The sequence below is a fragment of the Babylonia areolata genome, chromosome 14 (genome assembly GCF_041734735.1).
Source record: "Babylonia areolata isolate BAREFJ2019XMU chromosome 14, ASM4173473v1, whole genome shotgun sequence".
Classification (NCBI taxonomy): Eukaryota; Metazoa; Mollusca; class Gastropoda; order Neogastropoda; family Buccinidae; genus Babylonia; species Babylonia areolata.
The window spans coordinates 13037723-13052639 of record NC_134889.1 but is presented as its reverse complement, the minus strand read 5'-3'; the positions used below and the strand labels follow the sequence as shown (position 1 = coordinate 13052639).

The 14917-nt window shown below is 43.4% G+C and overlaps 1 protein-coding gene across 1 annotated transcript; it reads right to left on the bottom strand.

Annotated features, from left to right (window-relative positions):
* Positions 1–2246: 2246 nt before the first annotated feature.
* On the bottom strand, positions 2247–14394 carry LOC143289831 (uncharacterized). The gene is made up of 3 exons (XM_076599011.1): positions 11840–14394; positions 11293–11358; positions 2247–7522 (listed from the first exon to the last, which is right to left on the bottom strand). The coding sequence occupies exons 1-3, from the start codon at positions 13857–13859 to the stop codon at positions 5490–5492; spliced, it is 4119 nt and encodes a 1372-aa protein (XP_076455126.1). The 5' UTR covers positions 13860–14394; the 3' UTR covers positions 2247–5489.
* Positions 14395–14917: the final 523 nt, after the last annotated feature.

The following is a 14917-nucleotide window of genomic DNA, read 5'->3' as shown; positions in this document are numbered from 1 at the left end:
TTTTTCCTTATGCTCTGTGTGTGTGTGTGTACCTCTGTGTGTGTGTGTGTGTGTGTGTGTATCACATGCTGAAATCACCAATATAAATCATGAGCGACACTTGTGTAAACAAGGTGAGTCTATGTTTTAACCCGGTGTTCGGTTGTGTGTGTGTGTGTGTGTGTGTGTGCGTGTCCGTGTGTCTGTGTGTCCGTGGTAAACTTTAACATTGACATTTTCTCTGCAAATACTTTGTCAGTTGACACCAAATTTGGCATAAAAATAGGAAAAATTCAGTTCTTTCCAGTCATCTTGTTTAAAACAATATTGCACCTCTGGGATGGGCACACACAAAAATTAAAAAGAAGCCTAATTATATGCAAACTGCATTTACTGTTATATTTATATTTTTGTATTCTCTAAACTTGGCACTTTGACCTCTTATTCTTACACAACAACAAGAGGAGTCATTATTATCATTTTTTGTTCAAACAGGAACTTCTTTTGCTAAGCATGGAATTTTTATTTATTTTGCAAACGTTTTGGTGCAGTTAGTAAAAAAGGGAAATTACTCTGTAATTATGTTAGGGGACTTAATTTATCACAAGTGAGTCTTGAAGGCCTTGCCTCTCTTGTTTGTTTTGTTTTTGTTTTTAGACTTATGCTACAGATAAACACTTTAGTTTTTCAATGTTGTTTGTGTCAGCAGAAACGTTCGGATGGCAACAGTGCATTTCTAACAAAAACTATGGAAAAATTCAAGATTTTTTTTATGCAAATAGTTGATGTCATATCCTGCTGTCGTAAAAAAAGTGTATCTGTCACTTACCAGAAATCGAAGTTGAGCTTCTCAACGAACTTAGCTGTAGTTACCAATTGAAAAAAGATCACCATTTTGCTATTCCCAAGGAGAAAATATAATACCGCAGTGTGTGATTATTTTCATTTTATAATGGAGTTTCCAAAATATGTCAAATTGTAATAACAATATTTGTGAACACTAGCTATATCCCCATGTCCACTCATATTTTTTGTCGACTGGTGTCCTGGACGTCAGAAGAAAATAAGATTATCTTAAAATGTCTAATTTATTTCCCTGTTGAACCTCATGTTGTGTGTTGTTGAACACAACTCGTCAGTCTTTTTTTTTTATCTTTGTTGTGTTCATCCCATCGTCAGCGCGCGCGCGCGTGTGTGTGTGCGTATATGTATTCGTCTGTCTGTGCGTCTGCGTGTGCCTGTGTCTGTGTGTGCCTGTGTCTGTGTGTGTGAGAGAAAGAGAGAGAGGGACAGAGAAAGAGAGTGTGTGCAGGTAAAATATTTTGTGTGAGTAAACAGTGCGTGTATGAGCGCGCGCGTACGTGCGTTTTTGTGCGTGCGTGCGCGCGCGCGCGCGCGTGTGTGTGTTCGTGTGCTTGTGTATATATACATGTGTGTGTGTTTGTGTGTGTGCGTATGTGTGCGCCTGTGTCTGTGTGTGCCATTGTCTGTGTGTGTGAGAGAAAGAGAGAGAGAGAGAGTGTGTGTGTATGTGTGTGTGTGTGTGTGTGTGTGTGTGTGTGTGTGTGTGTGTAGGCAATATGTATGTGAGTGAACAAAATAGAACAAAACAGAATATGAAAGAAGAATGCTTTATTGTCATGAAAAATAAGAAGCATGAATACATGACACTACATAAACAAATGAAACTCATGTGTTGGGCAATGGATCTAGCTGTCTGTCCAGTTCGCTGTGTGTACTTTTCTTCTTGCTATCTGCAGATGATTTAAAACCTCTCCAACTTCAAAATTCTGCTGCCAGAATAATTGTCAAGACACAGAAGTCTCAGCATTGTTGCACCTCTTTTTAAAACATTGCACTGGTTTCCTGTTGAACAGAGAGTATAGTACACAACCTCACATCAAGATATTTCCGGAACTGGACCTCGGTGTATTTCGAATCCTTTAATTAAGCAAGCCTGCCCCTCTAATGTCTCTCCACTCTTCTGCTGTTCATGTAATCTTCAGCCTTCCTAAATTCAGTGGAAAGCACGATGAGGGAGTTAGCTTTTTCAGCTGTACAAACCTGTACACTGTCATTTTCATTCTGCCACATGATGGCACTCACATTTGACTGACTGATCGATTGATATGGATACTTATATAGCGTCTATCAAAATGTCATATTGCCAAAATCACACACAAGCACACACACACACACACACACACACACACATATATATATATAAATATATATATATATAGAGAGAGAGAGAGGGGGGGGAGAGAGAGAGAGAGAGAGAGAGAGAGAGAGAGAATGATAATAGTAGACAGTATTTCTATGGCGCAAACTCCACATATAATAGGCTGTAAAGGCATTACATGTAACAAAACATACAATACCTCTGCATATGAAAAAACAGCACATATGTGTGTGTCCATACACCAAGACAATACTACAAAATACACACACACACACACACACACACACACACACACACCCTACGCACGCACACATGCTCGCGCACACACAAACACCCAAACACAGACATACACATACTACATGAAGATTTCATGTGGGGTGGGTGGGATGAGGAAGAATGCAGACAAGCAGCTATGCTTCATCACACCAGAAACCTGTTTGAATAAGTGTTTTTTCATGTTTGGTTTGAAAGAGGGCAGCGTTGATAAGTGACGGAGATCCAGAGGAAGGAGTTCCGGACAGAAGATGCTTGATACTAAAAGGTACTTTGGCCAAATATCTTTGAAGAGGTTTAGGTTACTTGAAAGAGCTTTTCAGACCTGAGAGAACGGGAAGGGTGTAAGTGTAAAAGACAGTAGATAATTAAGATGGGTCATGGGAGAGATCTTTCAAAGTGGCGATCAGCCAACATGGCAGTTTTGTACTGAATGCTGTACTGGGTGGATAACCAGCGAAGATGACGTAAAAGTGGGGTAACGTGACCCTTTTTTGACTTTCTGAAAACAGTTCTTACAGCATTGTTTAAAATCGTCTGAAGTCGTGACACATCATTACGTGTGTGTGTGTGTGTGTGTGTGTGTGTGTGTGTGTGTGTGTGTGTGTGTGTGTTGCTAAGTGTGCCTTGGTTCCCATACATAATAAACACCACAGACTATATAATATTATATATATATATATATATATATATATATATTGTATTATGTGCATCTTTTCTGGGGAGATAGTGAACCCGTTTTCCAATATGTACTTACTTAATCTATCTAGCAGTGTTTGATATATCTTTTTAATATGATTCAATGATCTTTTAGGTGTCCATCTCATGGTTACATTCACCTGCATGCAGGCAGATATCATTCGCATATTGTACAAGTACTACTAAGTTAGATACATAATTAGGAAAGTCATGAAGCAAAATATTGAACAGAATGGGTGCTATCACTGATCCTCGGGATAATCCAATTTCCTGTTCTCTGAAAATCGAATATGTATTTCCTACATGAACCCGCATACTCCTTTTACTAAAAAAAACAACAAACAAACCAAACAAACAAACAAACAAAAAAAAAGCCCACAAAACCTACAGATATCAGAGAGAAGTGCCCTAACAACCCTGTTCTGTAATCTATATAAATTTGCTTGTCACACTTGACCGTAACCTGCTTTAATGTCGAAGAAAGAGACAAGAACGTTTTTCCTTCTTGTAAATTGATGCTTTATGTGTGTTGTGTTTTTCACTAAGTGATCGGCTGCATATTTTCGTTTCTTAAACCCTGCTTGGTTTATTGGCATTATTTCATTTTTACCACAAAAATAAACTAATCTTTTTAAGATTTTTTCCATTAGTTTTCTGACATGAGATGTTAAAGGAACTGGTCTATAGCTTTTCTTATCGCTTCTAGTTTTTCCTTGCTTCAGAATTGGAACAATAATTAATTGTTTCCATATTGCGTGTACAACACCTTGGCTCCAGCATTTATGAGAGATGCTATGCAACAAATGAACCCATCATACTGTGTTGATGTATGTGGATTCACAGTCAGTACTGTCTGCTTTGAGCTCCATTGAATTAAAGAAAAAAATCTAACCTAGTAATAGAAATTAGTATGATCATACATCGCCAGATTTTAGGAGGTTCAAATAGAACATTTTATCGGGTGCCTCCACACCCAGGAATCTTACCAAATGAATGGGTTGACAAAGCAGCAAAAAAAAGGCGCAAGTAAGGAAATAGGAAGTATACAGCTGGATTCTCCACCCTCCATGTCAGATAGTTATATTCTATATAACTATGGCTATACTTTATATTCTATCAGAAATAGAGTCATGGGACAAGAACAGAGGTTTAGAAAAGCAGTTTGCTTACACATCAAGAAAGTACCCCAAAAGTTTATGTGAAGTTAACAGTTTTTCAATATTACCCTCAATATAGTTTATAAAAATAAAGCATCATCTCACTATTTACTGGTTCAAACTAAATGCTTTTAAAACTAGATATAGTGAACACGTTACATGCAGCTGTGCTGGACTACTCTCAAAGGCGCATGTTGTTTCTTTAATGAGAGGCCTTAATGTCCTTTCTACCCAGATTTTCGGAAGAATCGTCTACAGATGTTGATAATTTTGTACTGCTGTTAAAAATTCTGAAAGTTTGCTTCGCAGTCCAGTTGGAGATTTCATCTAATTAAATTTGCAAATTAATTTTGTTCCAGGTTTACACTCCTTTTTACATGGATTTTTTTTTCTTTTTTCTCGTCTAAAATCACAATATGTGGATAGACGTTCAACATCTCTGCTCACTGATTTAGTGTTCGGACACACGTGAAGTGCTCAAGAATATTCAAAGGATGATGCATTCTTTCTCCTCTGTGACACTGATCGGCCTGGGCATGGTGGTGAAATGCATTTAATGAAAGGTTAGGCTTTACGTATCCTGCGTCCAGCGGAGGAAATGTGAATGTAGAACACAGGCATACTTAGCTGTGTTGATGCTAGGCTTCTTCCATGCATCCAGATAACTTGTGTATGTCCATTCCCTGGCTGCACCACTTGATGGTCAAGCCATACTAGCTCTTCCAATCATTCATTTTGTCGAGCTTTGGCTTTCTATTTGATCTCTGAGGTTGCCAATATTGAACATAAAATCCACTTATTCTTTATCATTTAGTGTTCTTTCTTAAAACTTGACTCCCAGTTCTACCAGCTTCACAGTTATTGTGTGCTTAGTTTCCTGTAATGCTTATATAGTACTCTGCTGTGAAGATAACGAGATATTGTTGAGTTAATATCAGTTACTGGTAAAAACGATATGAAGTGTATCGCAGTTTGGTAATTGTAATGAAGTTATCATACTTTCACCTCCGCGGCGTACTCCAGTATAGTGCCAGACCAGTTAGACATGCACATATCAACTCAAGACTTTTAACACTGTGAAGACCATGCTTTCTGGACCACGACTTTTCTTTCGTCAGTAAGGGAATATCTCGTTTACGGATATAGTCCTTCGAGACTTGGGTCAGTTCTTGAAAGCACGTTGATTCAAACTTTTCACTTTAATCGTTGTGATCGCCATCATCGTCATTGTCAAGTGTGATTGAATCTCCTTCAAAATCAAATTGTGACAGTTGAGCAGATCTATAGCTAAAACACCAAAGCTTTAGAAACATCACAAACATGAATCTCCAAAGTCTGCAAAAAGGGTGGCTTTCAAATGAAATAGGAATAAATCCAAGCAGTATGAAATCCATTATGAATCTGCATTGCGGAAAACGATGCATCAGTTGATGTTTCATATTGAGCACAGCTGCTTCCATCACACCGGCCTCAAAGGCCAGCTGCAGCAAGGTGTGACCCTGCTCGTCCACCTGATCCCCATGGCTGTCCGTCAGAAGTCTCAGCACCAGGTACCACTGTTGTCTGTCTGCCACCTGCACCCTCACCCCTTCCTCGGACACCTGCACACTGACCACAGTGGACGGGATGGGCAGGGAGGGGGAGTTCAGGTAGCACAGGTGTTGACTCTTGCTCTCCCAGTCACTGAGGAACTGAGCCGTCTCTGCAGTCCTCTCCTGTGTTCTGGGCAGAGGGAGGAAGACAGAATTGGAAGGAAACTTGAAGATTCTGGCCACTTTAATGTTCATATCACTGATCGAGGAATAAACCTGTTGGTAGCGATCTGACCCTCTGTGGAAAAGAGTCAAAGCCAAGAGAACGTGAGGCAAACACTGCATTCCATGTTTCCTGTCTTTGATGACTGTCAGGCACCACTGGGTCAAGACGTGTGACTCTGGTATGATAGACCAGTATAGTAAAGGAAGGTGATGGTCTGCATCGACAGATGTCAATAACTCACCAAGGGATGGCTTTCCCATACTCATCAGTCTCTTCCTTAATCTCTGCTGTGGTTGACAAAAGGCTTTCAGCTTGTCAAGAAATGTATCACATTGCAGGCATGGATGCTGGCTTATAAAAGGCAGGTTACCGCGAACAATTTCGTCATAAACCTTTTGCACAAGCAACTGAACTTCCTTCTCATCAGGACCAACCAGAACAGAGCAGTTATTTCCCACTTCTTTGGTGCGCACGTGCTTCACGAGGAACTCTACGTCACAAACCTTTAACAAGGTGAGCCGACGCTGACGAAAGGAACGGCCCAGACTGAGACCAGCTGCGTCATACAGGGCACGATCTTTAAATGCGTTCCCATTCTCTGCAAGAACAGATCCCTTCAAAAAGAATGCACGGTTTTCCAATTGGTCGGCAGAAAATGAACTAAAGCCGAACTGTGCAAGGTCTGAACCAACGCCGAGTGGCTCCATTAGAAAATGCTCCTGGTCTTTCATCAACAGAACTAACACAGCTGCCAACAATGACCCATCTTCTCTGTCGTGGAGCATTTGCTGCAACAGAGGAACAAAGGCTTCAGAGGGAATGGTGAAAATGTAGGAGGGGTCTTCAGATGACTTCCAGTTGAGAACCATCTGCCGACAGCACCAAGGAAAAACGGGTCCACTGACATCTTTCTGAAGGATTCTCTCAACAAGATCACGTTGTTTTTCAGGTTCAAGACCGAGTTTTTCAAGGTGAAAGTTGATGAAGGATGTTTTGATGTTGGAGCTGAGCGAGTTTTGCATGAGCTGCACCACACTGAATCCATCCACAAAAGGACTCTCTGATCGCGCCTCGATCTTCTTCAGCTGCCGCAAGACGTGGGGGTAAACAGTGACAATGAGTCTGCAGACCCCTGATCCCGTCAGCTTCAGCACACTGGGCAGAACGGATCGCCAGCAGTCATGCTGGATCTCACTCAGGCGGACAGTGCCAAAGACAGCGTCCATCAGCACCACGCACTGTTTGCCCTCCGCCACGTGCTGGTGCCAGTCGTCCACCTTGGTGAAGACGTAGGGGGTGAAGCCATCTCTCCGGCTCCTTCTGAGCAGGGCTTTGGCCAGAGTGGTTTTGCCACAGCCTGGGGGTCCACACAGCACCACTCGGCCTCTCTGCTCCAACACCTCCAAGGCCTCGTCCATGTCCTCTGTCTTCACGTACAGGGAGGCCTCGTCGTCAATCATCTCTTCACTGTGTGCTGTGGACATCAGGCTTTGGTTCATATAACAGACAAACAGACAGTCAGATACAGAGAGTCGCATAAACAGACACAGAAACAAACATTCGGAGAGAGACATACATATAGACACAGACAGATACACAGATACAAAGACAAATACATAAACGCAAAGAGAGAGAGACAGAGATGGAGACAGACAGAAAATGATTTAATTATTCATTGGAGACAGAGAATGAATTAATTATTCATTTATTCTTTCCTTCACCTTCTCCTATTCCATAACCCATTAGAGGGTTGTCAGAGCACCGCAGATGATTTCCAGACCAGTGCTCTCCATCGGTTCCTGTCTCTTGCAGCTCTCTGGGAGTCTGGGAAATTCAGGTCTGTCCATTCTTTGATGTTGTCCTGCGCATTTTCTTTTGCCTACCTCTCTTCTGCTTGGCTGGTACGGTGCCCGTCGAGCCCGTCGGATCTTGTGACGTCTATTTTGTTTCTGCCTGCAATTTTGTTTGTATTCCTACTTGAACCTAGATAAGGAATCAAAGACTGCATGTGGACTTTGATATCAGTGCTAAAGCCGTTGGTGTTATTTGTCATGGTCTTTGACTTTTCTGCACTGATTTCCGTTCCGTATGCCCTGAAGTTGGTCAAGCCTTTCTACCAGGTTGGAGAGTTTGGTCTCATTTCCTGCCAAGCCATCAGTGTCATCGGCGAACTGAAAATTTGTAACAGTTCTGCCTCCGATGCTGATGGTGCCCTCATGGTATTCCAATGCATCCGACATGATACGTTCCAGGAATATGTTGAATAATGTAGGGGCTAGTTGACAACCCTGTGTGACTCCAACTGTTTCCTGAACCAGTTTCCAATGGAACCGTCGTGAAGGACTGCGCTAGCTACCTTGTCATATAGTTTTGGGATAACTCAGATGATATTTGGGCTGATGTTGTATTTTCTCATAGTTGCCCACAAAACCTCATGCCACACTGTGTCAAACGCTTTCCTGAAATCTATGAAGACATGATACAGAGGTTGCTAGTGTTGATGATATTTCTCGCATATCATTCTCAGATTGAAAATCTGTTCTGTGGTGCTCCGTCCAGTTCGGAAGCCCGCTTGTTCTTCATAGATGATTTTCTCAGCTTGAGCTTTCAGTCTGTTCAAAATGATTTTCAGTAGTGCCTTGCTCATGTGGCTGAGAAGGCTTATTGTGCGGTAACTTTGGTAGGCCTTTCTCCTGTCTTCCAGATTCTGTTACAAAGAATTGTAAGTATGTTAATTGTGTCTGTCTTCTCCTCCTGCCTAGAAGAGTTCTGTAGGTACGTTGTCGATTCTGGCTGATTTTCCTTTCTTCAAGGACTATACTGCTGCCTCAACCTTTCTGCGAAGAATTGGTGTCTCTTCCTCCTTGGTTGCCTGAGAGCAAATGAGTACTGCTGGGTCACTGATGGTACTGTGATTGTAAAGTTCTAAACAGTACTCTGTCCATCATGTCAATGATCACTTTCTCTTAAATGAGACATTGTCTAGTCTTTTATTTACATAGGCCAAAACCATGCATGAAGCGGTTTTATACGAACGACGAAAAAACGGCAAATAAAAAAAAAATGAATACACACAGACGTTTTGTAATGTCATAATTATGACTGTAGATGAATTAATTGTCTTCTGAGCAAGAAATGGAAGGGCCTTGTCCATGGACTGTACGTCAGAACAGAACAGGTAAGAAGCTGACAGCACTGAAAAGGATGACTACTTCAGATGCAGACCCACTTGAAATTCACATGCTAAGTATTCATTTGTCATAAAAATTACTTTGATTTTATGTCTGTGTTGTGTTCATGGAGCTACATTTTTTTTCTTCTTTGCATTCGCTGGCTGCTCCATCAACCAGCATAAAATGAGATCATTTTGGCTCAGTCCTGCCGGTTGCAGTAGATTCTGGCGGTGATTGCAGTAGCAGAAGACCACAATCCTTTTGGACAAGGGAACATGATTGTCGTTTATCTGGACCTCTTGACCACATGGACAGGTAAGTGATAAGCTGAGTGTCCTAAGCTTCAGGAGTGACCTGACGATGTTCTTCTTTTTACTGTGGATGCCATTGTTGTCTGCTTGGTCTGTCCTCTCCGTGCCGGGCATCTCACGATGCCATTGTTGTCTGCTAGGTCTGTCCTCTCCGTGCCGGGCATCTCACGATGCCATTGTTGTCTGCTAGGTCTGTCCTCTCCGTGCCGGGCATCTCACGATGCCATTGTTGTCTGCTAGGTCTGTCCTCTCCGTGCCGGGCATCTCACGATGCCATTGTTGTCTGCTTGGTCTGTCCTCTCCGTGCCGGGCATCTCACGATGCCATTGTTGTCTGCTTGGTCTGTCCTCTCCGTGCCGGGCATCTCACGATGCCATTGTTGTCTGCTTGGTCTGTCCTCTCCGTGCCGGGCATCTCACGATGCCATTGTTGTCTGCTAGGTCTGTCCTCTCCGTGCCGGGCATCTCACGATGCCATTGTTGTCTGCTTGGTCTGTCCTCTCCGTGCCGGGCATCTCACGGTGCCATTGTTGTCTGCTAGGTCTGTCCTCTCCGTGCCGGGCATCTCACGATGCCATTGTTGTCTGCTTGGTCTGTCCTCTCCGTGCCGGGCATCTCACGGTGCCATTGTTGTCTGCTAGGTCTGTCCTCTCCGTGCCGGGCATCTCACGATGCCATTGTTGTCTGCTAGGTCTGTCCTCTCCGTGCCGGGCATCTCACGATGCCATTGTTGTCTGCTAGGTCTGTCCTCTCCGTGCCGGGCATCTCACGATGCCATTGTTGTCTGCTAGGTCTGTCCTCTCCGTGCCGGGCATCTCACGATGAGCTGGGAGCCACGGAAGGAACAAACCTACAGCACAGCTGTGGTCGTGCAGAAAGACAACGTGGCATCTGATAGTAAGATACATGGTTTCATCATAAAACAACAGTTCTGGTGTGTTCTCTAAAGTTTTCTAATCCATCAAATAAAAACCATGTGTAAACTGTTCCTTTGTCACTTCCATGGGAGTAACTACCAGAAGGGAAAGATAACACTGCATGTCTTCCTGCACTGGCGTTTATCACTTTGTCAAAGATCGTTAACACCTGTGAGTGATTCCTATGAGGAAGTCTCTTGTCAGAAAAAAAGATATCCCCTTGGGACCTGTGGTGAAGGATACAGCCATCCGTGCTTTGAATTTCACTAAACGGCATGATCTCAGAGGCCACTCATACGGGTTAACAATAAGCAAAAGTGTCCTAAATAAATAAAACAATTTTGTGAGGCGAGCCTGAGTGATGATGCAGGTGAAATTTTGTTTATCTACTCAATGGAATGAAAATGTTCATGACCAACACTCAAAGTGTGCTTACAAATTTTTCAGTCGTCAACATAAAGCGCCAAAGTAACGCTAAACAATTACTGAACTGAAGGAAATCTTAACCTACTCGTAAGCGACTCATTCAAACACATTTGTCCTTCATTAGCAAGAGCATGTTGTCTGTGCAAGAACTGCTTTCAACAGCCCAGCAAATCATCATGTTTCTAGGGGGAAAAAAACAAGGATGAATATTGGAAGGAGTGAGCGAGAAAGAGAGAGAGGGGGATATATATATATATATATATATATATATATATATATATATATATATATATATATATAAAGAGAGAGAGAGAGAGAGAACACGTGGTGGTGGTGGTGGTGGTCGTCGTAGTAGTAGCAGTAGAAGAAGTAGCTGTAGCAGAAGCAGAGAAGACGACGAACGGAAACAAAGACTTACCTTGCAAGAAGGAAGGCTCACAGTGGTCTGCAATAAGCTGAAGGTGAGGGTGACAAGACAGGAGGCCTGAAGTTGGACACACAACACACTAACACGTGTTCAGGGCTTCAATCAAAGGTCACCTTCCCCGTCCCCACCATGCAACCATCCACCCTCTTTCTCTCTCTCTCCACTGATATGAAGGTCAGGAAATGTGTTAATGTCAACATTCATTCATTCATCCATCCATTCTCTCTCTCTCTCTCTCTCTCTCTCTCTCTCTCTCTCTCTCGACATAAAAACGAGCTGTTCTTCATCTATTTTTGAATCAAATTAACATGAATATTTCCATACCCTCTAAATCCCAAACTGATTCGGATCTGGAAGGATCCTGGCACCACTAAAGAACAGACCACTTGTTTCACTTGCTTTATTTTGTTCATTCGTGAAGGGGGTAACTGTACCTGAAAGGAAGTAACAGTACTTGCAGTTCTCTCTCTCTCTCTCTCTCTCTCTCTCTCTCTCTCTCTCCAAAAAGCCCGGACGATACCCTTTCAAACAACAGTACCTGGAAGGTCTGACTGTGGAAAAGCACCAAGCTGTGTTCTATGAAGCGCGTGCTGGGGACCTCCGCTCCCACTGTGGGTGTCGCTGAGTGCAGCCTGTCCGTCACCCACTGGGGCAAGCTGTCTGTGATGCCCGTCACTCACTGGGGCAAGCTGTCTGTGATGTCCGTCACTCACTGGGGCAAGCTGTCTGTGATGCCCGTCACTCACTGGGGCAAGCTGTCTGTGATGTCCGTCACTCACTGGGGCAAGCTGTCTGTGATGTCCGTCACCCACTGGGGCAAGCTGTATGTGATGCCCGTCACCCACTGGGGCAAGCTGTCTGTGATGTCCGTCACCCACTGGGGCAAGCTGTCTGTGATGTCCGTCACCCACTGGGGAAAGCTGTCTGTGATGTCCGTCACCCACTGGGGAAAGCTGTCTGTGATGTCCGTCACCCACTGGGGAAAGCTGTCTGTGATGTCCGTCACCCACTGGGGCAAGCTGTCTGTGATGTCCGTCACCCACTGAGGCAAGCTGTGAGACGTGTACATGGAAATCATCGACAGTGTCAGTACTGCTCTGTGAATCGTCTTCAGAGTGACGTACAATGTCAGTGGATTGGTGGACGCCATGAACTGCATCTCCGTGTCTCTGGAGAAAGGGTCCAGAAACAGCCTTTGAGACGACACTACCACTGTCAGTGACAACAACTGTCTTCTGCACATTATCTTTATGTTTGCCACTCATAATGTTTTCAAAATCACTCAAAACCTTATTGTTTCCCACAGTGTCAGTTGTTTTGTGCCTGTCATGCTCCCTGTCAGTACCAGTGTAAGCAGTCACGCCTTGATGTCTGTCACTGAGTTTGTCTCCTGTGTTGTCACCACCATGACACCCTTTACTGACATCGTCACTGAGTTTATCTCCTATGTTGTCACCACCATGACATCCTTTACTGACATCGTAACTGAGTTTGTCTCCTATGTTGTCACCACCATGACACCCTTTACTGACATCGTCACTGAGTTTATCTCCTATGTTGTCACCACCATGACATCCTTTACTGACATCGTAACTGAGTTTGTCTCCTATGTTGTCACCACCATGACATCCTTTACTGACATCGTAACTGAGTTTGTCTCCTATGTTTTCACCACCATGACACCCTTTACTGACATCGTCACTGAGTTTGTCTCCTATGTTGTCACCACCATGACATCCTTTACTGACATCGTCACTGAGATTGTCTCCTATGTTGTCACCACCATGACACCCTTTACTGACATCGTCACTGAGTTTGTCTCCTGTGTTGTCACCACCATGACACCCTTTACTGACATCGTCACTGAGTTTGTCTCCTATGTTGTCACCACCATGACACCCTTTACTGACATCGTCACTGAGTTTGTCTCCTGTGTTGTCACCACCATGACACCCTTTACTGACAGTGTCACTCAGGATGTCTCCTATGTTGTCACCACCATGACACCCTTTACTGACAGTGTCACTCAGGATGTCTCCTGTGTTGTCACCACCATGACACCCTTTACTGACAGTGTCACTCAGGATGTCTCCTATGTTGTCACCACCATGACACCCTTTACTGACAGTGTCACTCAGGATGTCTCCTGTGTTGTCACCACCATGACATCCTTTACTGACAGCATCACTGAGTTTGTCTCCTGTGTTGTCACCACCATGACACCCTTTACTGACAGCGTCACTAGGTGTCTGGGACACACCATGATTTCTGTTGGTGATGGTCAGTGAATCACTGTCATCGTCGCTGATACCAACAGCATGCTCGTTTGACATGTCTTGTTTGTCACCGACACTGTCAGTAGTTAAACATATTTCTTCTAAAGGCCTGTCACATGCACCATCAGTGGGGTCATCATCTTTCTGAAAGTTGTCACCATCTCCGTAACTGACGTTTCTGTGTGACATGACAGGGTGTGTGTCACTGACTTTGTCGGAAGCGGCACGGAAAACACTCTCACTGCCATTGGTGGGTTCAGCAGTCCTCTGGAGACCTTCCATCTCACGGATAATGTCAACAGAGTTTTGTGAAGCAGCGGACACATTTCTGTGTAGCGCAGTGCCAGCTGAAGTTGTCAGTGATGTCGAAAACTTTGTGTAGGGTGATGTGTGTATTTGGTATTGTCACTCTGCAGAGTGTTCTGCCGGCGGTTTACGAAAAACTAGGCTGTCTGTTGGATGAGACATCAGTTCCCCTCATGTTGTCTGTCTGTGACATGCACATCAGTTTACATGATGTGTCAGTTGGTCTGTTGCTGGGCCGGGCGTATATAAGAAGAAAAAAACCGAACTTGTTCTGATAGCGGGGATGGACTCAAATGAATCTTTTCCTCCAACCTGTTAAGTCTTGTCCTTTCGCGGAGCATGGACCTGGAAACAAAAGACTTGTTGAGTGCAGAGAGCAGGACACTGATGATGATGATAACGACGGCAGATACTATCATCACCACCTGCATCAGCAGCATGGGACGTTGACGACAATGAGGATCACAGATTTTCGTAACGACAGTGGATAAGATATTCGTGAAGGTGATCAAGATGGTAATGGTAAGAAGAGTGACAGTGAAGTGTGATTGTGTTGTGTTGTATAAATAGACACATTAGGGAAAACATTCACAGCATGACACGCCCCAAGCAGGACAGGACACACACAAAAGCCAAGCATGAACGTGTCTGTGAATATACAATGTGATATAATGCGCTCATTTTGAAAAAAAAAAATTTTAATCTTTACTTGCTTGACCAACTTCTGGAAATAATGTGAAGCACATGAACGAATGAAGCATTCGTTTAATGGGCACGGGTGACGTTGTTGTCCACGAATCAACACATTTAATGACATCCACTGGTGATCTGCACGAAGTACACAACAATGGAGGCACGGTTGAACGAAAGATAAATAAATAAATGAGTACATTAATAACATTCCAAAAGAATGAATGACCGATGGAATTAATAGATACTGCATACGGCTAATCTTTCAGATGTGAAAGCAAAACATATTCTGAAAAGTTATACCTTTTTCCCTTTTTTTATTATTTTTTTTAAAGGTTCATGGT

Excerpts from the sequence above, each read along its gene's own strand:
- LOC143289831 (XM_076599011.1), bottom strand. The coding sequence starts at position 13,859 with ATGGAAGGTCTCCAGAGGACTGCTGAACCCACCAATGGCAGTGAGAGT. Across the intron at positions 11,359-11,839 it reads TCCACAGTCAGACCTTCCAG|GCCTCCTGTCTTGTCACCCT; the intron begins GTACTGTTGTTT and ends GTCCAACTTCAG. Across the intron at positions 7,523-11,292 it reads TGAGCCTTCCTTCTTGCAAG|CACACAGTGAAGAGATGATT; the intron begins GTAAGTCTTTGT and ends TGATGTCCACAG.